The sequence below is a fragment of the Poromitra crassiceps genome, assembly GCF_964638095.1.
Source record: "Poromitra crassiceps genome assembly, chromosome: 2".
NCBI lineage: Eukaryota > Metazoa > Chordata > Actinopteri > Beryciformes > Melamphaidae > Poromitra > Poromitra crassiceps.
Window position 1 is genome coordinate 74,004,268 of NC_139624.1, and position 24,611 is coordinate 74,028,878.

Sequence of the window (24,611 nt, forward strand, 5' to 3'; positions counted from 1 at the left end):
ACACAGTGATATTAACCCACATGAGCACCATCTAGCCTACATTTCCTTCCTACTCCCACAGCTATCCAAACATGTTATTTTATTTATTTTTCTTTATTTTTTCCCCATGGCACTGTGGTGTTCTCAATGCATTTGCATATATTATTTATTTGATAACACATTAAGAAAATGCTGGAAGAATGTTTTCAATAAACTAATATTTACTGATTTTGTGGTGATGGTTTATTCTGTCTGTAAATGTGCAGCTTTTTCACCAGATAGCCTACCGACTGGTCTTAAAAAATGCATATCTAGCCCTGTCGTGAGGTCAGAGAATGTATTTTCAAGATGAAACTGCACATTAAGAGTTGTCTTTTATTGTGACTAGCCCAGGTCTGCAAAGTAGAAGTGCTCACTAGCATGGATTTACAAATTTTGAACAAAAATTGATAGGCATTATTATGTGTGCATATAAAAACAAAAGATATTGTAGCGTGGGGTAAGGTGGAGTATTATGGGATAGCTAGTAGTGTGTATGTCTAACTGTATCTGTCTGTTATGTTGGTCTGTGCATGTGGGGTATGGGGTTTTGGAGTGGCCAGTGAAGGGAGCATAGGGCCAGTGGGTGGAGACTAGGGGAGGAAGTGGGAATGGTCGGGAGAGCTGTGTGGAGCTGGAAGAGAGCAGACGTGCTGGGGAGAGCTAGGCTAGGTAGGAGAAGCTAGCGAGGTGTTGGCGTGCCTGCCTTCATGTGTGTCTGTCCGTTCACTATATAAAGAGTTTGATAAGCCAAAGGATCTGCCTCGGTGTGCGCCTCATTCCGTAGTCTGGGCACCTTCCACCCCGCTTTTTGTCATGGGGGCGTAAACCCCGGACCCAGAATTAACACCGGATGGCAATGCGCCTAACAACGTCTTTGTTGCCGTTAGCTTGACGCGGTGATGTTACCTAAACTAGAGTCTGATCAAAACAAAGCTAGCGTTACATAAAACAAAACGTTTATGCAATATGGCATCTCCGCCACCACCGCCTGACACACCGGTCAAAACGGTGAAAGAGGATTCTGATACTTGGGTCAAATTGTCAAGTTAACGTGAAAGTTGACGAGCTAGAAACGCTGCCATCCGGTCTAGGGCGGGCTCTAGGCGGGAACCAGTAGGGTGACAATCAATTGTGGGCGGGAGCCAGGCTCTTTCTCGCCGAAAAGAGCCTGGTGACGCCAAAGTCACGCCCACTTCCGGTTTAGAATCAAGGGATTTCATCCGCCATTCTTTTTCGACATTTCGTAAAATGTTTTATAAAAAATATTTTACTTGGTCAAACCAAGCGATTCAGCTATGAACATTTCACTCGGACCAAAATTTAAAAACAAAACGTTTTTTTTTTTTTTATCCACAATTTTTTTTAACGTTTTGGTCCAAGTGAAATGTTAACTATGGCAGTGATACTCAACCCGAGGCTCTCTAGAGCCATGTGCCTCTTTTAAGTCCTACTTTAAATAAATAAATAAAGGGAGGAAAGGGACTTTTTGGATTGTGGCTCTTAAAAATATTTCTAAACCGGAAGTGGGCGTGAGCCAGAGATCGTCTCTGCTCTGGCTCTCTATAAACTCAATCTCCCATGATTCCCGATTATGCGCGTGCGTTATGACGACAAAAGTATGCGCCTCTGGTGTGGAAGCAGGACGATTGGACACAGGTGCATAATATGAACAAAACTGTAGCACTGAAAGTTGTACCGGTAGTTTGGTTTATTATTATACAGGCTTATTGGCCGTGCTAGGTAGAAAGCAACTCAACTCAGCCAGCTGGCTAACATCAGAGTTCAGTTCAAGCGATAGCCTGCTCGGGTCGAAGAGGACAAATGACCATGTATTCTTTGATATTCAAAGCTGTGCCTCGACATTTTCAACAGACAGTGAACGCATCCAGACTCACTCAGGTTAGCTTGCTCTTTCACATGCAGAGGACTTTACTCACAGCACCGAGACTGACGTTTCACAGCCTGAGAACCGAGGCTCCCCCATCTGTCACCGCCTGCTTCGCGCAGGCACAGAGGCGAGGGATCTCTCTCCACTTTACAGCGAGGCAACAGAGGAAACCCGAGGACAGAGAGGTGTCCAGGTATCAAAGGAGGGGGACCCCGGCGCCCTCAGCTGCTCAAAAAGGTAAATCTAGCCATTGACACTGTTATGACCATGCTCCGTCAATAAATCTGACCTATGAGTGATATCTCTCCTTCTCCCTCCCTCCCTCCCTCTCTTTCTCTCTCAGCAAAAGAAGCAGGCAGAGACTTCACCTACTTGATAGTTGTACTCATCGGGCTCGGAGTGACAGGTGACTTCAAGTATTGCCATCACAAAAATAGAATTGTAGCCTCATTCAAAAGATGAGGGTCTTGTTTGCCTCACAAGGTTCGCATTGGCAGCCCCAAGTTATGTTAGGAGCTAAAATGCTGTGCTGGTGTGTTTTTCAGGTGGGTTGCTATATGTGGTGTTCCAGGAGCTGTTCTCTTCGTCAAGTCCAAATAAAATCTATGGGAAAGCTTTTAACAAAGTAAAGTTGCATCCAGAGGTATGACAATCTTGCACTTAACCTATAATTCCTTTTGCATACTCAAACTTTTGCTGTCATTTTTTGTTAATTGCATTTTGTTTTGAAATTGCATTTTGTTGCATTTTGTAGGTGATTGGTGCATTTGGGGAGCCAATCAAGTGTTATGGTGAGACCACTCGTCGAGGAAGGAGGCAGCAAGTCAGGTGAGAATTAGTCTCTCCACAGACTCAAAAATCGCATTGAATCGCTGCGCTCTCCATACTACATAATAGTCTGTGCCACTTCGCAGCCCCAGCTGCTGTTTTGAGGGTGGGTCTAGGGGTCAAACCTGAATGACTGACAGGTCGTAACACCAATGAGAGGATGGTTCGTTTTCAAAAGTCAACAGTCGGGTTGGGTGGGCGCGCCTGATCACATTAAGTCGTTACTGATTGGTGCCCCCAGGATTTCGGGGGACCCAATCACTGGCCAGGATTCTGACATCAGTTTGGAGCTAGAAGTGTCCCAGAGTAGACCCAGAGAGAGATCTGCAGCATGCAGTAATGACAGTGTATTAGTGTAAGAACTCTCATGGGTCTGGCGTTGAGACTAGGTGAGACTAGGCTTGTTTGAGATGACTTCTGGCTCGCCTGGAAATGGAAAGCAGGTGAGAGCAGCCGAGTGTAGTCAGGCGAGGCATCAACAAGCTGAGCACGGCACAATCACTGCTCTTAGACTTTTTCTTCTTCTACAGATTTGTTTGACAGCGGTTGGTAAAAAAAACGTACAGGGCGCATTAGCACCACCAACACTCAACTGCTCAAATGACCAGGCCTGGTTTAATGCACAGGCTTACAGGGGCTAAGCCCCGGGGCCCAGGACGTGAAGAGGCCCAAGGCTCAGAGAGGAAAAAAGAAACAAAAAAACATCAGGCGAAAAGATATGCCTTGTTGCGTGTGCACGTGCACACACACTCACATATGCGTGCATGATGTGTGTGTGCGTGTTCACACACACTCACATATGCGTGCATGATGTGTGTGTGCGTGTTCACACACACTCACATATGCGTGCATGATGTGTGTGTGCGTGTTCACACACACTCACATATGCGTGCATGATGTGTGTGTGCGTGTGCACACACACTCACATATGCGTGCATGATGTGTGTGTGCGTGTTCACACACTCACATATGCGTGCATGATGTGTGTGTGCGTGTTCACACACACTCACATATGCGTGCATGATGTGTGTGTGCGTGTGCACACACACTCACATATGCGTGCATGATGTGTGTGTGCGTGTTCACACACTCACATATGCGTGCATGATGTGTGTGTGCGTGTTCACACACTCACATATGCGTGCATGATGTGTGTGTGCGTGTTCACACACACTCACATATGCGTGCATGATGTGTGTGTGCGTGTTCACACACACTCACATATGCGTGCATGATGTGTGTGTGCGTGTTCACACACTCACATATGCGTGCATGATGTGTGTGTGCGTGTTCACACACTCACATATGCGTGCATGATGTGTGTGTGCGTGTTCACACACACTCACATATGCGTGCATGATGTGTGTGTGCGTGTGCACACACACTCACATATGCGTGCATGATGTGTGTGCGTGTTCACACACTCACATATGCGTGCATGTGTGTGTGCGTGTTCACACACACTCACATATGCGTGCATGATGTGTGTGTGCGTGTGCACACACACTCACATATGCGTGCATGATGTGTGTGTGCGTGTTCACACACTCACATATGCGTGCATGATGTGTGTGTGCGTGTTCACACACTCACATATGCGTGCATGATGTGTGTGTGCGTGTTCACACACAATCACATATGCGTGCATGATGTGTGTGTGCGTGTTCACACACACTCACATATGCGTGCATGATGTGTGTGTGCGTGTGCACACACACTCACATATGCGTGCATGATGTGAGTGTGCGTGTTCACACACACTCACATATGCGTGCATGATGTGTGTGTGCGTGTGCACACACACTCACATATGCGTGCATGATGTGTGTGCGTGTTCACACACACTCACATATGCGTGCATGATGTGTGTGTGCGTGTTCACACACAATCACATATGCGTGCATGATGTGTGAGATGGATGGATATTGGCCTACAGTGAGCCTGTACTGAATGTCCAATCACTGTGCAGAGCATCAAAACAAACTCATGTCTTTTCCCAGATCTGATGGTTGTAGTTGGTTGCCATTGCATGTGGTCTTCTTTAGCAAGATTAGTCTTTAACTTTGTGGGTGGAATTTAGCTTTTCCAACTGTTTGTACACAGATATGGTAATAATAATGATCAAAATTATGTGAAATTGCACGTTTGTTTTTTCATCGAAAAACATGAGATTTTCATGGGGGAGAACCCAAATACATGCACCTGTCTTCCACAAACCACAAACGCACTATGGCATCATTGTATTTAAATTAAGCGTGGCTGAAGTTTGGCGGGGCAATAGTTGAGTCCAGGGACGTGCACAGATAGACCCCAGGTGGTGCCCAAGCACCTCCCCTTTTGGCCTTTGACTGATAAGTGCCCTTTCTGCAAGACACTTCCGCGGCCGATATTATTGTCTTTCAGTGGCTCTCGCAGGCTCATTTATAAAGCTAGAGTGAAGTGTCTGTATCTATCTATCTATCTATCTATCTATCTATCTATCTATCTATCTATCTATCTATCTATCTATCTATCTATCCATCTATATAAGTGTCTGGTATCATATGAAACTAGAAGACCTAAGGCATCCATTGCTACCAACCATGTCATGTTAGCTTGTTGGGAAGGGTTAAATAAACTGGCATGGCCATTTTCAAAGGGGTCCCTTGACCTCTATATATCTGAATGAGAATGGGTTCTATGGGTACCCACAAGTATCCCCTTTACAGACATGCCCACTTTATGCTAATCCCATGCAGTTTTTGGCACACACACACAAATTATTATTATTGTTTGTTTGCATGCAGTATAAAAATGCTTTTTTCACATATTCTATTTGGATATTTCTGCATACTGGGTCCCTAAACAGTCTTGGAATGACATAAATTGGATATGACTGGAAAGCTGAGACTCTTGTGGATTCAATGAGCCCAATTGTATTCATGTGTGATTATGTTAGTCCCCATAATAGCCATTTCATTGTAGTGACACCATTTTTTCTAAACTTGATCTCACTGTATAAAATAGGGGGAAAAGAAAAAAAAGTTAGTACATTGTGTCTTACATTTTCTGTAGTAATGTGTGAGATAATGACAATGTGAACAATGGTCTGAGAAAGTGAGCAGCCAGACTCGAAGCGTTACTGTTATGCAGTGCAAACACTCAAATATTGATTTAACATAATTTTGTCTTGGGGTTTGTAATAAGGTAATCTAAGACATTTTTCTCACAGAAATGACACATGATGATGACATATATATATATACAAGCAATGCAGCAGGATGTATGCTCAAGCAAACATCCTGCCAGTTAAATAATGTGTACAGATGGAGTGAAGACGTGTCTGTTCAGATCAGTACTCCACTTTATACGACGCATGCTTAATCGGTGTTACGATTATGAGGGGGTCTTTGGAAAATTGTCTCCCCTTTTACTTTAGAAATATGTTAATGCAAAGCAAAGCTGTGGTCTTCATTACCATATTAAATTGAGGGATTGAAAAAGTCACAAGTGGGGCCTTTGAAAAAGTCGCAGTCCCGGGGCCCATGGCTATTTTAATCCGGCTTTGCAAATGACCCAGACATGACAGGTGGTATTTATGAAAAATATGGAATAGACGTAAAATTGACGTTTCGTCATTTCACTGTGGGTGTGTCATACACCTGTGTTGAACCAATGAGCGCTCAGCTCGAGGCATTTCCCATCATCCTCTGAGCTGTGCAGCTACAGCGCCTCCCTCCAAATCTGCGCCTGCCTCGGTCTCACAAGCGTCCCCGTGGCTCACGCAGTCGGTAAGGTGGAGCAAGTCTGACAACTTCTCTACCCATCATGCAACGGGCCAAGCAAGTCGCTAGTTGAAACTGCGCAGGACTTGCTCATCTCAAACAAGCCCAATGACATTACTGTGTCACCCTCAGCCTTTCACTGTGTATCCTAATAATAAACAGTGTGGATAAAAAGCTCACATCCAAAACAAGCTGTTGAGGTTAATAAAAATAAAAATAATACAATTGCTCATTTCTGTGCTTTTCTTTTTCTTTTTCTTTTTGACACTTTTAGCTATCTATATGGCTGCTAATCAATCTAATCAATAAGCAGTTTTAAACATCAGTTTAGTAAAGTCACCCCCACAGCTTTCTTTTGACCAAGAAATGTTGCCAAAGTACGGCCATTTTTAACACAACAGGATGCTGAGAACCTAATCCAAGCTTTTCTTACTAGTAGTTTAGTCTATAATGCAGTCTGGTCTCCCAAAAAACGTCTATAAAGAAGTTGGAACTCATATAAAACTAAAACTAAGAAGAGCATCAGTGCTGAACTACATTGGCTCCTTTTTTCTTTTAGAGTAGATTTTAAGGTCCTTTCAATCACCTACAAAGCACTTAATGGCACCACAAAAAGCCCTTAGGTCTTCCATTACTGGTCTCTTAGTTGTACCGAAAGTATTTCACGAACACAGCGGGGAAACTGCTTTTATGTATTTTACGCACCAAAATGATGGATGCCCAAGTACATTAAACAGGCAAGCTCTGTGAACATTTTTAAAAAGAGCTCAAAACATACCTTTATTGCCTTTTTGCCAGCTGATCTGTTATTTTGCGTTGTATCCCAATGCAAGTTTTCATTCTTATTTTTTAATTATTTTTTATTGTTTTTTTCAATTAATTGTATGTCTACTAATTTGTTTTCATGTATTTTCTCTTATGCTGTGGTTTTATTTGCTCTTGTTGTAATGTTTTGCATGCACTTTGAGCTGCATTTTATGTATGAAAGGTGCTATTAAAATTACGTTTATTATTATTAATCAGTCAGTCAAATCATTTTAAGATAGATAGATCGATCGCTCATATCCAAAAGTAGTAGTAGCGGAGAAATTATAGATTGGGGTTTTAAACAGAATACAGTACACATAATTACTCATGATGGTGTTGCTAGAACTGAGGTAATACAACTGCAGTAGACAATAGCCATGTTTGGAGTAGTTCAGTCATTCATTCACTCACTCACTATTCCCCATGTAGTGTTTAGTATATAGTGAACTACATTATATGCTAAATGATCAAATGAGTTTCAGGCACTACCTCACTCTTGATAAACACGACTGCATTGCATTGTGGTAGATGGGAGAAAATGTAGGGTACATACATTCGCTGTTCACTAGAAATTGCAGTGCATTGTGGGTATTTTATAGTGGACTACAGTTGAGAATCCACTCTTTCTGTAATAGGGAACGGTTTTGAACAGGGCTATTGTCTGTGTGATATTTATTTTTATCCGACTGTACATCTGTGTGTTTTCACCTCAGTCATTTGGAGTACCTGAAGGAGGACGGCCTGAAGTGCATGAGACTGAGGTTTTACATCGAGGGCTCGGAGCCAGGCCTCAAAGGAACTGTTCATTCAGAGTCAAAAGAGGTTCGATTTTTTTCCTACTTCTCCCACTTAAATAGCAATTTGTTTGATAGAAAAGATATGACATACCAAAGACTGTTTCCAGTATATTTTTCCCTTCTGCTAAACTACTGTATGTTTTCATAAAAGTGCATGCATGCAGAAATGTCAACCCTCATGTAATGCAATATGTGGCAGAAAAGAATAAATTGACCCCCACAAATGTGACTATTAAGCATTGTAAATCCAAATGGTAATTTACTTGTTGTCTTTTACAGAGTGCTGAAACTGGGAAGTATGAGTTTCGTTACATATTTGTGGAGGTAGACACCTACCCAAGACGCACCATCGTTGTGGAGGACAACAGATAACAAAGACAATGAACTCAACCAGTCAGAGGTGATACTCCACTGACAAAATGCAGGGAAAATGTAAAGAATTTGTCTCTAAAAAGAGTTTTGTGTTGTTGGCCAAATAGATCACAACAATAATATAATGTAACTTCTGGTTATTACTAGAAGCAATGATGTTGAATATCTTGATGATGTTGACATATTTGGTGAAACTTTTTGCAAAGGCTTTCATATTAAAATAAATAAATCAAAACTGTCAGAAATAGTTTGTGATTTTTGAGTTTTATAAATCATAAATCATCAAGACATTTGCTACAAATAGGCTTTACAATGGTGAATATCTGCAGTAGGTTATAAGCAAGTCTTGGCAGTAAGGATAATCTGATTCTAAAATTGTGAAGTGACTGAAGATAGTTTGTAAATTATGATTTGTTTAGCAAATCGTAATAAACAGATTGACATGTTTTGTTTTCCTCATTTGTACAAAAGTAGATTTAAAAAGCAGGAGCAAAAATACAGTAATACAAAGTATTTTCGAAGAAGGTTGTAGCCATGGATGGACATTCTAGTACTATCCAAATTTGTCAGCTTTGTGTGTGTGTGTGAGAGAGAGAATCAGGGTGTCTCCAGTCATGTCATTCTTAAATACATTTTAATGTGTTCAGTTTTACGTCCATTATTTGTTTCACTCGAGGGTTCCCTCTTGAGAAATCACCCCAATCACACTGACTTTCAGTTTATTCTGAGACCTCTGCATTTGTTTTCATTGTCATGGCCATTTTAGTTGTCAACTTGGCCTCATTTCATTCTAGCTGTCATTTGAATGAATGAATGAATGTTTATTTCGAACATTAACATAAAAGACAATATAAAAAATAATAAGTATAATAATAATACACAATACATTAAAAACATTTTAAAACAAAAAAAAAGGAAAAAACAATGTACAATATTAATCATAATTGCAATAAAAATAACAGTATTTGTTCGAAAAGGAGTAGGAATGAAGCCTCTGCTTATCTGGTCCTACCCCTATTTAATTCAAAAATAAACTTAAATCAGGTCTCTGTCAACATTCTATTTTATTTTCATATTTTCTTATTTCCTTTTTAACCTGAGCCATAATGTAGATTCAAGATTTCAAGATTCAAGATTTTTATTGTCACTCCATGGTACAAGTATCACGTGTGAAATTCTTGTGCTGTGGACTCCGTTTACGACATAGTACAAATATAGCAAGGCATATGAGTGCAAAAACAACAAGCAATAGGGCAATAGGCAATAAGCAATAGCAATAAGTAACAATAGCAATAGGGCAGTATAGTGATAAGACAAGTCCGAGACAGTGGCCTATTCACTGGGTGCACATGTCATGTGCATACATTAGACGCGCCCAAACATTTCAAATTCGATGTATTTGTCACACAGGTGCAAATAGCATGTACCTTATCATACAGGTGCAAATAGTATGCACCTTATTAGACATACAATTAAACATTAGACATCCGTAATGGCAGCAGCTGCAGTGCGGTACGGCACGGCTACTACGCTATTTGTGCATGTTAAGGAGTCTCGTGGCCTGCGGGAAGAAGCTGTTCCTCAAGCGATTTGTGCGTGCTTTTGGAACCCTGTATCTCCTCCCTGAGGGTAGCAGGGAGAACAGGCTGTTGTGGGGATGGTTTGTGTCTTTGATGATCTTCAGGGACCTCCTGAGGCACCGCTGGTTATACAGTTCATGCAGTTCTGGCAACTCACATCCTGTTACGTGCTGGGCCGCGCGCCTCACCCTCCGTAGCGCCCTGCGGTCCATGGTGGTACAGTTCCCGTACCAGGTGGTGAAGCAGCCAGTCAGCAGGCTTTCAATGGTGCCTCTGTAGAAGTCCCTAAGGATTTCTTTCCTTAGCCCAAATTTCTTCAGGCGCTTGAGTCCGTGTATTCGCTGTTGTACCCTACCATGTGCCCTCACCCCCCCCCCCCCCCCGCTGCCTCCTCTTCTCTGTATCCCTCAATCATAATATTTTTTAACTTTTTCTTAAACAGTATAATAGTTCTACTTTGTTAAATTTCATCATCCAAACTGTTCCACAGTCACTCCACCAAATGAAATGCTCATGCTCTTCAAATTTGTACGAACATAGCGTTTCTCAAAATTATTTTTCCCTCTTAAATTATACCCACATTCTTTGTCCTTAAATAACTTTTGAATGTTACAGATTTAAAAGATAAAGTAAAATGTATATTTCCTGCTATCTCCAGTGAGTAGTAATGGCAGGGTGCGCTATACTACACACTGACCACCAGATGGAGGCGAGGTTACTTTTTATCACTAACCTGATACGACCTGCTGGTATGTATGGCTTGCGATTTTTCTTTTCATGTTTTCATCTCCTATTATCCATTTACGTCTTTATTTCTCATCATTTGAAAACCATTTCTATACACGCAGCACTGTTGGAACGTCATAGAAAGATTTTAAACAGACATTATCCGACTTGCTCCTGGAGTGAGATTATAATAAACGTGTTGTATCTCATGCTGAATACGGCGTTTAATATGTTGTTTGGCCCTATTATATGTGATGTAGTACCATGGTGGCTGCCTGGCTGGGCAGAGCTCTGGTTGGAGGTAGCGTTACATACGAGCGTCAAATGAGCAGGAATTTCACTTCCGGTCAGCAGGAATTTCACTCGGGTTTAATGATTTTGCCTTCAAAGTAAAAGCGTGATAAAGTTCGTTTTTTTTAACCATAAAAATTGAAGTAGAAATCTAACTATGTCCAATATAATGAACATACGAACACTAAGATAAACCTCTAGTTTAATGTTTGAATGAAAATAGACATACAAAGGAGACCGTGTGTTATTTCTTGAAAGGCTTAACAGGGTGTGTCGCTAGCTCACACTGGTCAATAGAGGCTAGGCCTACCTCTCACCTGATTATGGCCTCTATAGGGAAGACATCAAGAGAAAAGATTATCAAGCTATAGGCTACATACATGTCCAAAACACAAAAATTGACACCCATCCAGCCTCAAGATGACTTCCCTATGATAGCTGGGCTATGTCTCTACATGGATCAAGTGAGTTTGCCCTGGAACAATTGACTTTAGATTTTTAATCTTTATTTGAAATCGGAGCGTTTTCATGGTGTTCTGACTGATTGGAGCAAGCTTAATATAATAATATAGAAGTAGTTAGTACTACAATACCAAAGGATATATAGATCTAAATGGAATATAACCATTTCCATGTGTATTTTTATTCAATTTGTGTGATATAACTTCAATTTGTGTATTTTATCGAGTTTGAATGATCGCTTTTATGCTGAAAAATCCTGACCGGAAGTAAGAAATTCCTGCTCAGAAATTCCTGCTCATTTGACACTGGTGCGTTACATGTACCTGTGCGACCTATGCCACCTTCACGGGCTGTCGGAAAAATCGCAATCAATGGTAATTTGTATGATGATATTATTAGTAGTAGTATTAGTATCATTGGATAGGTGTACCAAAGTAGATTTACCGAGAGTGAGACACAATAGAAATTGTCATTTCGCTATCAGAAGGTGCTGGGGAGCACCTGAAGGCAACGTGGACACTTTCCATATCGGAACGCCGCCCACGAGCCTGAACTGAACGTGCAACGAAGAGAGGAAATGCTGGTGCTAGGTTAGTTAGCTACAAGCTCTGTAGGACTGAACACTTTCTTTGTTCTTATAATGATAAGTTAACGAGTACGTTAGCTTGCATAGTCACTAACGTTAGTGTCATCTTGTATAATAATACCAAGTAAAGTTCGGCGTATTCGTGAATTGTGTCCATTTGGATTTGGATGCTTGTCGCTGTTTTGTTCGCGGCGTGTGCCAAGAAAGAGGGGAGCGGTTGTTGTTGTTGTGTCGGCCTCAGCCTGGAGCTATACGATACTAGCTCAACTAGCCACAGTAGCTCTATAGCTTCAGCTAGTTTCTGAAGCTCTGCATCAAAAACACAAACGAAGGGGAAATGACACACTTTGCAAGCTAACTCTGAAGGCCGGCTTAGCTTGTCGCTACAGTAAGTTAACCGTCCTCTGTTCCGGTTTGAGTGAATGTTCCTGTTTGAGCTAACGTTAGCCTAAGTCCAATAATGTAACAGTTAACGTGAAGTAATGTTATGGAGCATGTTGTGCTTGCCAAAAGTTAAGATGCAGTCGCGCTTTTAGTGTCACGTTGGGTTTATAAATGTTGAATTGTATTCAGTGTAGTAACATTACTACATGTGATAAGTTACAGATGAAATAAAGATTCGTAGTTGGTGTTAAAAAAAAAAACTAACCAATTGTTTTAAAAAAATGATTTCCAGGACAAGTTGTTTTTCAGGACGGTTATAAGCCCGTTTTTGCTTCACTATGACTTCGTGTTGTCAGTGATTGGCATCTCACACAAACATGGAGTTGTACTGGTACATGTAAGTATAGTTGCATAATCACATCTCTCTAAGCAAAAGTGTACTTTGGAATTGATGTATGTAGCTGTACACATCCCTCTCTCATTCCGCCTCTTCCCCTTTCCCCCCTCTTAGAGTTGTCATCATATTCATCATCATCAAGATCTTCTTCTATGTTTGCTGGTATCGTTCAAGACAGAGGCAACTGGCAGCTTACCTGAGCAATCCCCGTAATGCTCAGATAGTCATTGTTGGAGGAAGGGCATACCTCCATCAGATGTGCGAGAGACAGAGTGTAAGACACACACACACACACACACATACACTAATCTGTGTAACATTTGAAGTGGAACAATGTAGCTGTCTACCATGGTACTGCGTTGGTTTTGTGCATCTGATCTAGGTATGACTTTATTATTACCCGGAGATAAGTGGTTTATATGCATTAAGCGTTTTTATTCAGAATAAACCGAGTCAGGCCTGATTTGAACCTGTTTATGTAGAGCCAGGCAGAGAGAGCGAGTACTAAGTAAAGAGAGAGTAGAGAATCTCAAGTATGGTCACAGTTCTGTTAAATTTCTGCAAAGGGCTTGTTTGCCCTCTTGAGAATGCTTGTGGTTTTCAGTGAGTCAACTTTGGCTCTTACTGGAATGAGCAATCTGCCTTTGGTTCAACTTGTATCAGGTAGATGTGTTATTGGACAGACGGGCCACATTTCTGGTGAAATGCAGAGCGAGTTTGTGGAAGTGCATTGAGAGGAAGAGCACAAGGTTGCTTGCAGGCACTTGTGTGCTTGTGTTTTTCTAGAGGTTTGTTTGACCTTGTTGACATCAGAGTTCTGGCAGGTCACAGCTTTGAGAGGTTTTTTTTAAGTAAGAAAGCTGTGCTGAGTGTTTAAGGAGGTTAGACATTTTTTAAACTGGAGTCAGTGGTACCAAGGAAGTTTGTCAAATTTCACCCAAGCATGTGAAAGTTTTTGTGCAAAGAGGAAAGACAGATAGCAATACTGCTTGAGATTGTGTTTAGTTTATGGAGCTCCCTTAAGAGCTGGTTGATTGCAGATGTTACATCACTGATGTGTTCATGATTTCTTCGTGTTTGTCTTTCTGTTTGGTTTCTAACTGCCTATATTTGGCTGAAAGGCACATGCATATTTTTCATACATTTATTGAAAGCATCTATAGATCACAGGCTTCTCTTTCTGGTTCTAGTAAAAAAGTTGGTTGAATGTAGTTTCACATGTGTTGATGTTTTCATTGACACATCTGGAATAGGAGCGTCTCTCCTCCCCATCAGGCTGGTTGGAGTCTTTCCTGTAGGGTATGCTCACAGGTTTAGAGAGTCCTCGTCATCATGCTTCCTCCAGGGCCATTGTGTTTTACTGCCTCCCTCTGAAACACCTGGAAGCAATCTCTCCAGGATTCAAAACCTTCCCAAAAAAATGCTCGGGGGATCATATAAAACAGGTTTCTCTGCCTCTTTTCCAACCCATTTCTAACTCTGATGTGGCTGGATGTCTTTGACCGAGTGAGTAAAGAGGCTAATTGCAAAATTCTAATTGTATGAATGACAAAGTTATAAACTCATGCTTTTCCAGGAATTAGACTTACTGTATAACTCAAAATGGCAGTCCTTCTAAGAAGTTAATTTGTAGCATTTTGTTTTGTTAACCCCCTCCCTGCCCCAGCTTTTAACTGACTTTTCTCCTCAGTTATTAGAGTTAAAGATCCCAAACTGAGGTTTATTTTTAGCATTGTTTGGAATTGTTGTGCAACAGGAAATACCCCAATCTAAAAACAAAACATAAAGCAGTTGCAGATTCCTGTCAAGGGCTTTTGACTCAGGCTTACCCCAGTACAATTATGAGTACCGCAGGGATGATGTATTTTTGTAGGCTTACCCAGAAGTCTCTGCACTTCCTGGTTCTCAAGTGTAAAATACAATGGAATTCTTGTATGGGGATTTCGGTTAAATGCATGAAATAAGGTCTGTGGTTAACAAAAGTTTATGAAACTGATGTTTGTGTTCAGCAAGATCATCTTCACAAATGAGGACCACTTTTATGACTTTTGAAGCTTTTTTTCTGTGATTTTCAGAAAACGCTTCAAAGGTCATAAAAGTGGTCCTCATTTGTGAAGATTATCCTGCTGAACATAAACTTTTGTTAACTACAGACCTTATCTCATGCATTTAACCGAAATCCCCATACAAAAATCCCATTGCCTTTTACACATAACAGCCGGAAGTGCTAACATCCACGTCTTCCGGACGCATTCCTGCGGTACGCTATTATACTATCACATAATAGTATTTAAAATGTTTTCTAATAAGTTTGAAATCGCGAGGAACAAAATTGTCTGTGCCAATATTTTTAACCTTAGCAGTCCATGATGGTTTACTTTGATACAATAACTCATTGTGGATAAGTAAAGTAACCTAATACACCTGGCTGTTTGAAAGAAAGTAGCTAATCAGCTTGACTTGTTCTTCTCTGTGTACACCTGGTTCTTCTCCAGCACACCCTGCCCAGTTACAGGTCCAGTAATGCTTTTAATGACCTGTTGCTCCCCACACCAGAGCCACACCAGAGCCTCCTGTTGCTCCCCACACCAGAGCCTCCTGTTGCTCCCCACACCAGAGCCTCCTGTTGCTCCCCACACCAGAGCCTCCTGTTGCTCCCCACACCAGAGCCACAATTCAATTCAGTCACTCCTGTTTCTCCTTTTGCTTGAGTTGTTCCCCTTCCTCCTCTCCCCCTCTAAAGTCTCTGCTACTCCTGCTCTTACTCCACTCCTGCTCTTACTCCACTCCTGCTCTTACTCCCTCCGCTCCCACTTTCCTCCTACATTCCATATTCCCATTCATTTTGAGTATTCTGATTTATATTTTGACTAGAGATGGAACGATATGAAAATTTCACGTCACGATTATAGTGACCAAAATGATCACGGTTATCAGTATTATCACGGTTTGTTAAAATGTGCTGAAAATGTTCAAAAAGTACTAATACACTCACAGAAATCATTTCACCAAGTTTTATATTGAAAACTCAGACCCAAAAAGGATTGATACACTCACTGAAATCATTTCTCCAAGGCTGCACATCTGCATCTGGGAGACTGTTGCCAACTTTGGTTGATAATGGACAGTATTTACCATGTTTTTCAAAGCACTGTAATCACGGTACCACGGTTTTAATGATAATGAAAATTTGAAACGGTACCGTTATCGCAAGGAATTCTATCACGGTTATCATTTCAAACCGGTTATTGTTACACAGAGTTCTGCCAAGGTGCTTGAAGTGCTTGGAGTTTGAGGGGGGGAAATCAAGTCCTGGAATACCTTGAAAATAGGCAATTTTTTAATCAAGGTGCTTAAAAGTCCTTGAATTTCACATGAACCACATAATGCTGTCTGTCAGTGACGTCACGTCTTATATTTTCACCAAAGTTATTAAAAAGACAAAAGGCGCTTACTGAGGTATGAGCATCTGTTCAAAGTCAAAGCAATCTTTAGACAAATATTTTCCCGTCCCATTCACAAGATTGATAGTAGAATTAACTTGTTAAAGACTAAATGTAATATAATGCAAATTTGATGCCCCTTTTGGGCCAAATTTATATTTGAAAATCAATTATTTGATTTGTGTGAAGTCCTTGAAAATGAAAGAAAAATTGTTTGAAAAAGTGCTTGAAAGTCCTTGAGTTTTGTTTTGTAATGTCTGTATGAACCCTGGTTACATCCCTAATTGTGACTATCAAATCACTTTCATGATATGATTACATCCTTCTCCATTCTCCTTTCTCTCTTTTTTCTCTCTTCTTCTTCCTCTGCCTGTTCTCCCTCTTCTCCTTCCTGCAGTCTCTGGTGTATAATGTTCCCTGTTTAGATCTTAATGGAATGTTCAGCAGGGAGGCCCCACGGTCGTCCATAACCCGGCACCCTGAAAGTTCTCTGGACAGGCGCCAAGGCCACTCTACTCGAGCTCATATATGAATCAAACTTAGTAGGAAAAGGAGTCTTGATGTAGTATCACTCACTAAAAGCTCCTTGGACAATCTTATTCACGCTTACCTGGAAAGATAAAGTGATCCCAAAAGAGCTTTGAAATAAAGTTTTGATACATAGATGGACCCTGGAGAGATATAGAATAGATGAATAGTTTATTTGGCTTCAGCGTAATTGGTTTTGGTCAAGTATTCTTTAGTCATACATAAATAATAGTTCTGGGTCTTTTTTTGCAGTGCGTTATTGTTTTTCTCAGAATTTTAGATGGCTTTTATATTGTTTTTTATGCCTCATTTGCAGCAGGAGGCACTGAAAAAGAAAACGAGCACTTTTATCTCAAATAGTTTCCACCTATTAAATAAGGATTAAAAACAGCAAGTAGCACAAGAACAATGGCTGTCATGAGGATTCACCAGGCCTTCTGTGTGTGTGGGCCCATCATTTATTTACAAGCCCGGACTCGTGTCGGGGCGATCGGCCCGATCGATTAAACCGAATATTACTGCAACTCCACCCAAACGCCTTGCCCCAGGATATAGGCCTGCTGTTTGCTTAGTGATGTTTGTGCTTCTGTGTGTTTAGATTTGTTCTAGTCGATCGAGGCCTGAAGCAGGGTTGAGAGAGGAAAAGCTCGCTCACTGCAGCAGGAGTAGTCAAATGAACACAAATCGTGACCAGCAGCACCCTTGTCTTCACACTCGAGATAGGTAGAGAAGCGTGCACACACAAGTGTAACGTTGGTAAAAAAAAAGAAACAGCCTAACACACATTTCTGGGTCAGTATATTCTAGTAGCGGCGGTTAGTACTGCTGATTTGAACTGTGACATTTATGAGTGTGGTGTGGAAACTTCCTCTTTCCCTTGTGTCTGTACTCTGTATTATGCACTTGTGAACGCGCTGTATGCATTGATCTTCTCCGTTTGCTTGTGTGTGTGTGTCCACGATGACTGTCTTTCTTGTTGGTTCCCTCTGTAGCAAACCTCCATCTGGCCCAGTTGGTACGGTGTCCAGGACGACCCGTCCATAGAGGAACCCTCCACTTCCCTTCCACCAGCCGCCTCCTTCTCTCACTTGGACATGCCTCCGCCATATGAGGCCGTATCTGGAGGTAGCGGACACGCACAAACACACATTATATAGATATGTGTGTGTGTGTGTGGACACGCACAAACACACATTATATAGATATGTGTGTGTGTGTGGACACGCACAAACACACATTATATAGATATGTGTGTGTGTGTGGACACGCACAAACACACATTATATAGATATCATGTGCGTGCCTGTGTGTGTGTGGACACGCACAAACACACATATAGATATGTGTGTGTGTGTGGACACGCACAAACACATTATATAGATATGTGTGTGTGTGTGTGGACACGCACAAACACACATTATATAGATATCATGTGCGTGCCTGTGTGTGTGTGTGGACACGCACAAACACACATTATATAGATATGTGTGTGTGTGTGTGGACACGCACAAACACACATTATATAGATATCATATGCGTGCCTGTGTGTGTGTCTGTACTTTGTTCCCCCTTTAAAGTCTGGTTTTGGTTATGAACTATATGGCAGGAACCTGATCATAACGAAACTTCCCCATCATACCCATGACACCTTTAGCCTATTTTTTTTTATCTACACCACTGCTTGCACTTTGACAGTTTGGTTGAGTTCACGTTCTCCCTCGTGTCTTAATTGGACTATTTTTTTTAAATTGCAGTTAACTGATTGTAATGCATTGACGATGTGTCATGTACATGTATTAGTATTACAGAGGACTTAAGTCAACTCATTCCACTCTCCCCTAGAGAAGCTGTACATTTAGCCATGCTGGCAGGAAGCAACGCTACAGTGAGAAACAGAATAGTGCTCTCTGCCCCTCCACACAGAGAAAGGCCCATGTCCCTCAGAACAATACTGGTGTTTGGCGAGCTGTCAGATCTGCCTGCTCGCCAAGTTTCCTGTCGGTTTGCCCCCCACCCCCCGATCCTTTTTTTAAATACCCCTCACCACACTGCTCGCACTTCTTTCTATCAGCCATGTTGAAACAGAAGAAAAGCCCACAGCCAGAACGCTCTCCTCTCATTATACTTGACCTTCTGCATCTCTCACATGACAAGGGATTAATCCTCGGTGGGAAATAGTTTTTCCTACAGGGCAGAATCTAGTCAGGCCAGTCGCTATATCTTTGTGACAAACTTCAGACTTAACCTTTTACTTACTTTTTGAAGCGCGGTCTTGGTCAGTTCCCATAGTGGTTGTTTACTTTCTGAGTCTCATCTTTTCAGTGATCGTTTAATCCAGTGGTTCTCAAATGGGGGCCCGGGGACCCCCAGGGGTCCGTGGCAACTTTGCCAGGGGGTCTGCGAAAAGTTTTCAGGAAAATAAAAATTTAAACTTTTTTGTTTTGCAAAAGCTTCATAGTTCAACGAAAATATTGTATGCTTTAAATCCAAAATTGTTCATGGATTACATTCTAATTAGAGCTGTCAGCGTTAACGCCGCATGCCGCTATTTTGTCCCTTCGAGCACCTGTACTTGGAAAACACAGATTCACAGCACGGTATGGGGTGATACAGGGTTGGACATGGTTGTTTGTCCGTTGCACTCTTAGGGGAGAGCAGAGCAAGGAACTAACCATTCTACACTGAAACGGATATTGGTGTGATGGGTAATATATATATACCACTCTCATAACATGTGTGAATCACTTGGGGTGTTGAGTCATATAGTCTATTTTTTATTTGTCTTTATTGAATGTTCCAAAGCATGTTTAACTAAGAATAGGCTAATGATTATTTCCACCCACCACTTATTTAATGTGGTTACTTTCTTGTCAAAAGTTTGGAAGGAACAATGCATGCTGGGGGATATGCAAATGTGTTTGTCCAATGCGGTCCAATGGCACTGCTCTCTGTCAGAACTTGCTTGGATGTCCTGATGTTGGTTTAGTAGCAAAAGTAAACACAAGTTAATAGCAGCATTCACTATAGACTCTATAGACGGTTTTAACTTGACAACAAAAACATTCTAAATTGAACCCCCGCTCACTTCCTGTTGCAGTGTTTGCTATGGACATAAAAGAAAAAAAAACATTCAAGTGCAGGACTGACCATTCCATGAAAACCGTCTATACAGCTGAGCGGCGAAAACAAAAGTAACGATGTCGAGTGAATATTTCTGCAGTTTGCCGAATGCTGAGAAAAAGGAAGTGCTGTGGGGTTGCGCTCTGGTGAAAACCGTCTATAGTGAATGCTTTCCACAAAATCATGAACAATGAAGAAAACCAGAAGGAATACAGTTCCACTTTTACCAAATAAACCAAAATTGATGTTCTGTGACAAGTTATATCATCCTGAAAACCCAAATATTTGAAATTATAAAATTATCTGTCAGTGCAATAAGGTAAATAAAATAAGTTGTTGGTCCCCCATAGTAAACATAAACATTATAATGACATCTTCCCATATCTGTCAACCTGTCACAAGTAGGTGGCTGACTCCTACTGGAACAATTTGGTATACCCATTACACTTAACTCAATAGAATATAATGCAACTTAATCCCCATACCCAAACCCACAACCTCTGGCAACCTACTGCCAAAGTTGCCCCCTGCAGCCCACCCTAATGTAGCAGGCTAAAATCGGGCCTGGTCTACATTGCACTATTGAATTGAAAATAAATCAAAAATTCAAGATCACAAAGTACATTTATTTGCATTCAATTGATTCCCAATCACGACACACTGGTAAGAATTATTAATATTGAATTAAAAATGCTTTGAAATGTAAAATAATGGCATTTTAAACATGCGATACAAACATGCGATTAATCGCGATTAACTATAGTTAATCGCAAGATTAATCGCGATTAAGAAAATTAATCGTTTGACAGCCCTAATTCTAATCTAACAAACCTATCAATTTAAAAGTCAAGCACGTTACCGTGGAAACAATTAAACTAAGCCCAAAATCACAAATCTGAATGAGGGGGCCCCCCGTATATCTTGTAAGGGGTCCTTGGCTGAAAAACATTTGAGAACCCCTGGTTTAATCAAGCCTATTATAGGCATCAGGATATGGTTATCGAAGATGGAAGTGGTGACCTCAGCTCTGATTTTGTGTCTGTCATTTAATGCCATTTCATCAGGTTCTGGTCTCAATGTTTTTTAACATTACAAACACCAATGGTTCCAATCATTGTTTCGGGGTCATTGTTTTGGTTTCTAAGAAGTTGTGTAGAATTATTTGAATTCTGAGGAACGTGAATTGTCATGAATATGAATAGAGAGGTCTTGCAGCCACCGCTTGTTTTAGAAGCTTGCTGCCATTTTTCTTTATTTTGAAACAAATTTAGCATAATCACGCATGCATTTTCCAAGAGAGGTCAAGGAAGAGTTTGAGACCATTTGAGCACAGCTATTTTCTAGATTGTCCACCCTTATGGTATGCTGATTGACATCTCTGCTCTCTCCTGACAGCGGACGATCTGAAGCCGCCGCCCTACAGCGAGTGTGCCCAGAGTGACGAGGCCGACGCCCCTCGACCCTCCTCCCATCACACCCCACTCCTTTCTGACGGCGGAGACTCGATTAGTATAAACGAAGCCCCGCCCCCGTACACGCCTTCCCCCTCCGCACCGGCCAGTCAACTAGAAGGCCCTGTAAGCCACAGTGAGTCACACGCAGAGAGCAGGCCCACCTAATCAAACCCTGATGCCAGTTTGCCTTTTCCGTGCGCTGCCTTCCTCCGTTCAACCTCAGTGATCTTTGCCAGCCTAGCTCTCGTCATGGGAGCACACTTCTGTGTGTGTGTGTGCGTGTGCGTGCATGCGTGTGTGTGTGTGTGTGTGTGTGCGTGTGCGTGCGTGCGTGCGTGCTTGCGTGCGTGCGCGCGCGTGTGTGTGCGTGTTCAGTGGTTTTAGAACCAAGTTGTTTTTTCTACTTTGTATTGTTTAAAAAGTGGTCATCCGATGAGTTTGATGATAACGGATGACATCAGCGAGCCTGTGCGCCTCAGTCAGGACCACAGAAGCTGCTTCCCAGCTGGACCAGGGTGTTAATGGCCTCCAACCACAAAGCCCGAAGGGAATCAGTGAGATAACGATGAGCGGAGGGAGAGACTTCAAGTGTGTTTTATAAAGTTGCTCCCTTTCACAGATCTAAAAAAGGATTAGCTGAGTCAAAAACCACGACTGGTGGGGGGGCACTTGCCAGTTTTTCTGTTTGCCTACATTGTCTGTTGAACATGATGTTGTCTTAGTGGCGTCTGTCTGGCTGTCCTTGTGAACATAATATCTTCAGAATATTATGACAGAAACTTCATACTTAACCACCATATAGTAGATCTGATTACATTTGGTATCACCTTGTTGCGTACATTTACAACACGTGATTTTGATGAAACTACTACAACTCCATAATTCTGCAGGGTTCATATTCATACTGCCCCATGTGTTATATGCTACAAGTATTTTTACATAGAAATATTCGCCAATTATTGCATTCTTTAGATTAATTGATGGCCTCATTGGCATAACTGGGTATATGTATTACGTGGGGGTGATTATGGCAGGGCATTAGACGGCTCAAGTGCCTCTTGTTATACAGTATCTGTGAGTGGAGCAAGTTGATGAAATACATGCACACTTTGTTACATAACAGACTTTATGGCAGCCGACAAGAGTGTTCTCTGTTGATGATGGCCTTTACTGGGCTTTGTCCATTGCCGCTCTACATTACCACTTATATGCCAGAATACAAGGTTAAAAGTATAAACAAAAAATGAATTTTTATTAATTTCCAACTCTTATGTTTTGGAATTTGACAAAATCAATCCATTTAATATTTATACGGCGCCAAATCATAACGAGTTATCTCAAGGTGCTTAAAAAAGTCTTCAGTCCCTGAAGAGATCATGTGACTACATATTTTAAATAAGCAATTGTAGACCCTACTGTCGTTTGTTATGAAGAATAGTCTTGAGCTAAAGAGTGATAAAACTTTGTATCCAGTTAAGTTATTAGGGTCTGGATAAAGTATGGCATTTTGAAATTGAAAATGTGTAAATAACCTAAAAACACTCAGGGCTGTGTGCTGACGCTCAAAAAAGTGTTTTTTCCCCGCTCCTTTGTCTAATGAAATATGTTTGGAGCTGAAGGCAGTGGTGAATGCAGTTGCTATGAAATCATTGATCAAACTCAGTTGAGAATGTGTGTTTCTTTGCATGATGATAATTGTAAAATGAAGAACTAACCAAAAAACTTTCTAACATCAGGCTCAATTCCTCTTAATCTCCATATTAACTCTGCTGTCACAGGCTGGTACATGTCAGCTGGTTTTGTGTATTTCTTCTTTTATTGTATTTTCTGCTATGGTATTGCTTTTTGGGATGGGATACTCCTGTGCTATTTGCCTTTTGTGTCACTGCATTTCAGATAACCTCATAGTAACATTGTAAGATGCAGCTTGATCCGTATCCCATTGCTGTTAAAGGAATGATCCAGTCCTTGTTTAATAATCAGTATATGTACAGAGTTTGAAGTTTATATGAAAAAAGAAACAAAAGCAGGGCAGTAAAAATGTGCATAGGGGGTCTTGATGAAGAACCGTTGTAAACAACTGTCAAACATTGAAAGGAGAGGCCATCATATGTTAAAAATAGCCTTTTGTCTTTATTGATAATCCTCCGTGTTGTGATGACAAATCATAGAGCATCTCTCACGGATGCCTTGCCTTTCCCACATTGATTTTATATTGGGGTTCCTTCCCACGGTCATGAAATTCCTGGGAAACTTATGGAATTAAAAAAAAAACGTTTCCAGGCCTTGAAAATGTTTGGAATTAACGGTGTGTTTTGGAAACGTTTTGCAGTTTACACTGTTTTTGGCTATTGTTAAAAATATGTTTCTAAAAATCCCCAAATATGTCTAAATACATTTTATTGTGTATTACTAATTAAAATCTAGACCTGCCCTGCACAGGTTGAAGCTTCACTACTATCACGTGATATTCATAGTATTTCCATGTTCCGGAGTTCACTGCATTTTTGAAAAGTGCTTTGGGGTATGGGCATGGTGCTACGATGTAAATTTCATGTACTTAAAAGGTCGCGAATAGTCACAGAAATTATATTCTGACTCATTGACTTTTAAAGTCATGGAAAAGTTTTGGAATTTTGTCTGTGGAAAAAGTGTGGGAATCCTGTTCTATGTTCTTTGAGTTCCTGCAGAAGTCTGAAGGATACAATGGAGAAGCGGCAAGGCTCAAGGTCAAGTCTGAACGCAGCTTTGAACTGGTGACTTAATGTAGCAGCAGGATGACGACTGACCGACAATCTAAAGCCTAGTGTTCCAGGATTCTGCTGTCTTCTTATCTTCATGTTCATTCCCATGGGTTTCAAGTGGTTGACACATCAAGTAGCCTTGTGAGTTCAGGGGATTTAACTTTTGTTTCTGATTTTGAGAAAATGATTATTCTGTAATAAAAAAAAAATGGTTCATAATCTTGCAGGTCTCATTTTCTCAATTTGCCTTGTGCCTGAGGTCACCTCTGTACTCCTGTAATGCAAAACAGTCTAGGACCACAAGCTTCGAATAATAACTTTGATTTATATAGTGCCTTTCAAGGAGCCCAAGGATGCTTTACACACACACACACACATAATGACAAACACAGAACAGAGTAGATTATATAGGCCAAAGG

The 24,611-nt window shown here is 41.1% G+C and overlaps 2 protein-coding genes across 3 annotated transcripts; both read left to right on the forward strand.

Moving 5' to 3' along the window:
• The first annotated feature begins 1,672 nt into the window (after positions 1-1,672).
• timm21 (translocase of inner mitochondrial membrane 21) lies at positions 1,673-8,583 on the forward strand. The gene is made up of 6 exons (XM_083631959.1): positions 1,673-2,146; positions 2,253-2,315; positions 2,455-2,552; positions 2,664-2,737; positions 8,022-8,130; positions 8,385-8,583. The coding sequence occupies exons 1-6, from the start codon at positions 1,843-1,845 to the stop codon at positions 8,475-8,477; spliced, it is 741 nt and encodes a 246-aa protein (XP_083488085.1). The 5' UTR covers positions 1,673-1,842; the 3' UTR covers positions 8,478-8,583.
• A 3,513-nt stretch (positions 8,584-12,096) lies between these two features.
• On the forward strand, positions 12,097-24,405 carry LOC310789446 (uncharacterized protein). 2 transcript variants are annotated; one of them, XM_083651087.1, is made up of 5 exons: positions 12,097-12,126; positions 12,799-12,903; positions 13,018-13,177; positions 17,867-17,999; positions 21,390-24,405. In XM_083651087.1, exons 2-5 carry the CDS (start codon positions 12,884-12,886, stop codon positions 21,611-21,613), a joined length of 537 nt encoding a protein of 178 aa, XP_083507213.1. In that variant the 5' UTR covers positions 12,097-12,126; positions 12,799-12,883; the 3' UTR covers positions 21,614-24,405. The 2 variants fall into 2 exon arrangements, with proteins under 2 accessions (XP_083507213.1, XP_083507212.1); XM_083651086.1 differs by having other exon boundaries at positions 12,109-12,510.
• The last annotated feature ends 206 nt before the right edge of the window (positions 24,406-24,611 follow it).

What these genes read in the sequence shown, in the direction of transcription:
- timm21 (XM_083631959.1), top strand. Translation starts at nt 1,843, where the DNA reads ATGACCATGTATTCTTTGATATTCAAAGCTGTGCCTCGACATTTTCAA. An exon ending in CATCGGGCTCGGAGTGACAG is followed by an intron (nt 2,316 to 2,454) that starts GTGACTTCAAGT and finishes TGTGTTTTTCAG; the next exon opens with GTGGGTTGCTATATGTGGTG. An exon ending in TTCATTCAGAGTCAAAAGAG is followed by an intron (nt 8,131 to 8,384) that starts GTTCGATTTTTT and finishes TGTCTTTTACAG; the next exon opens with AGTGCTGAAACTGGGAAGTA.
- LOC310789446 (XM_083651087.1), top strand. Translation starts at nt 12,884, where the DNA reads ATGGAGTTGTACTGGTACAT. An exon ending in AGATGTGCGAGAGACAGAGT is followed by an intron (nt 13,178 to 17,866) that starts GTAAGACACACA and finishes TTCCCTCTGTAG; the next exon opens with CAAACCTCCATCTGGCCCAG. An exon ending in ATATGAGGCCGTATCTGGAG is followed by an intron (nt 18,000 to 21,389) that starts GTAGCGGACACG and finishes CTCTCCTGACAG; the next exon opens with CGGACGATCTGAAGCCGCCG.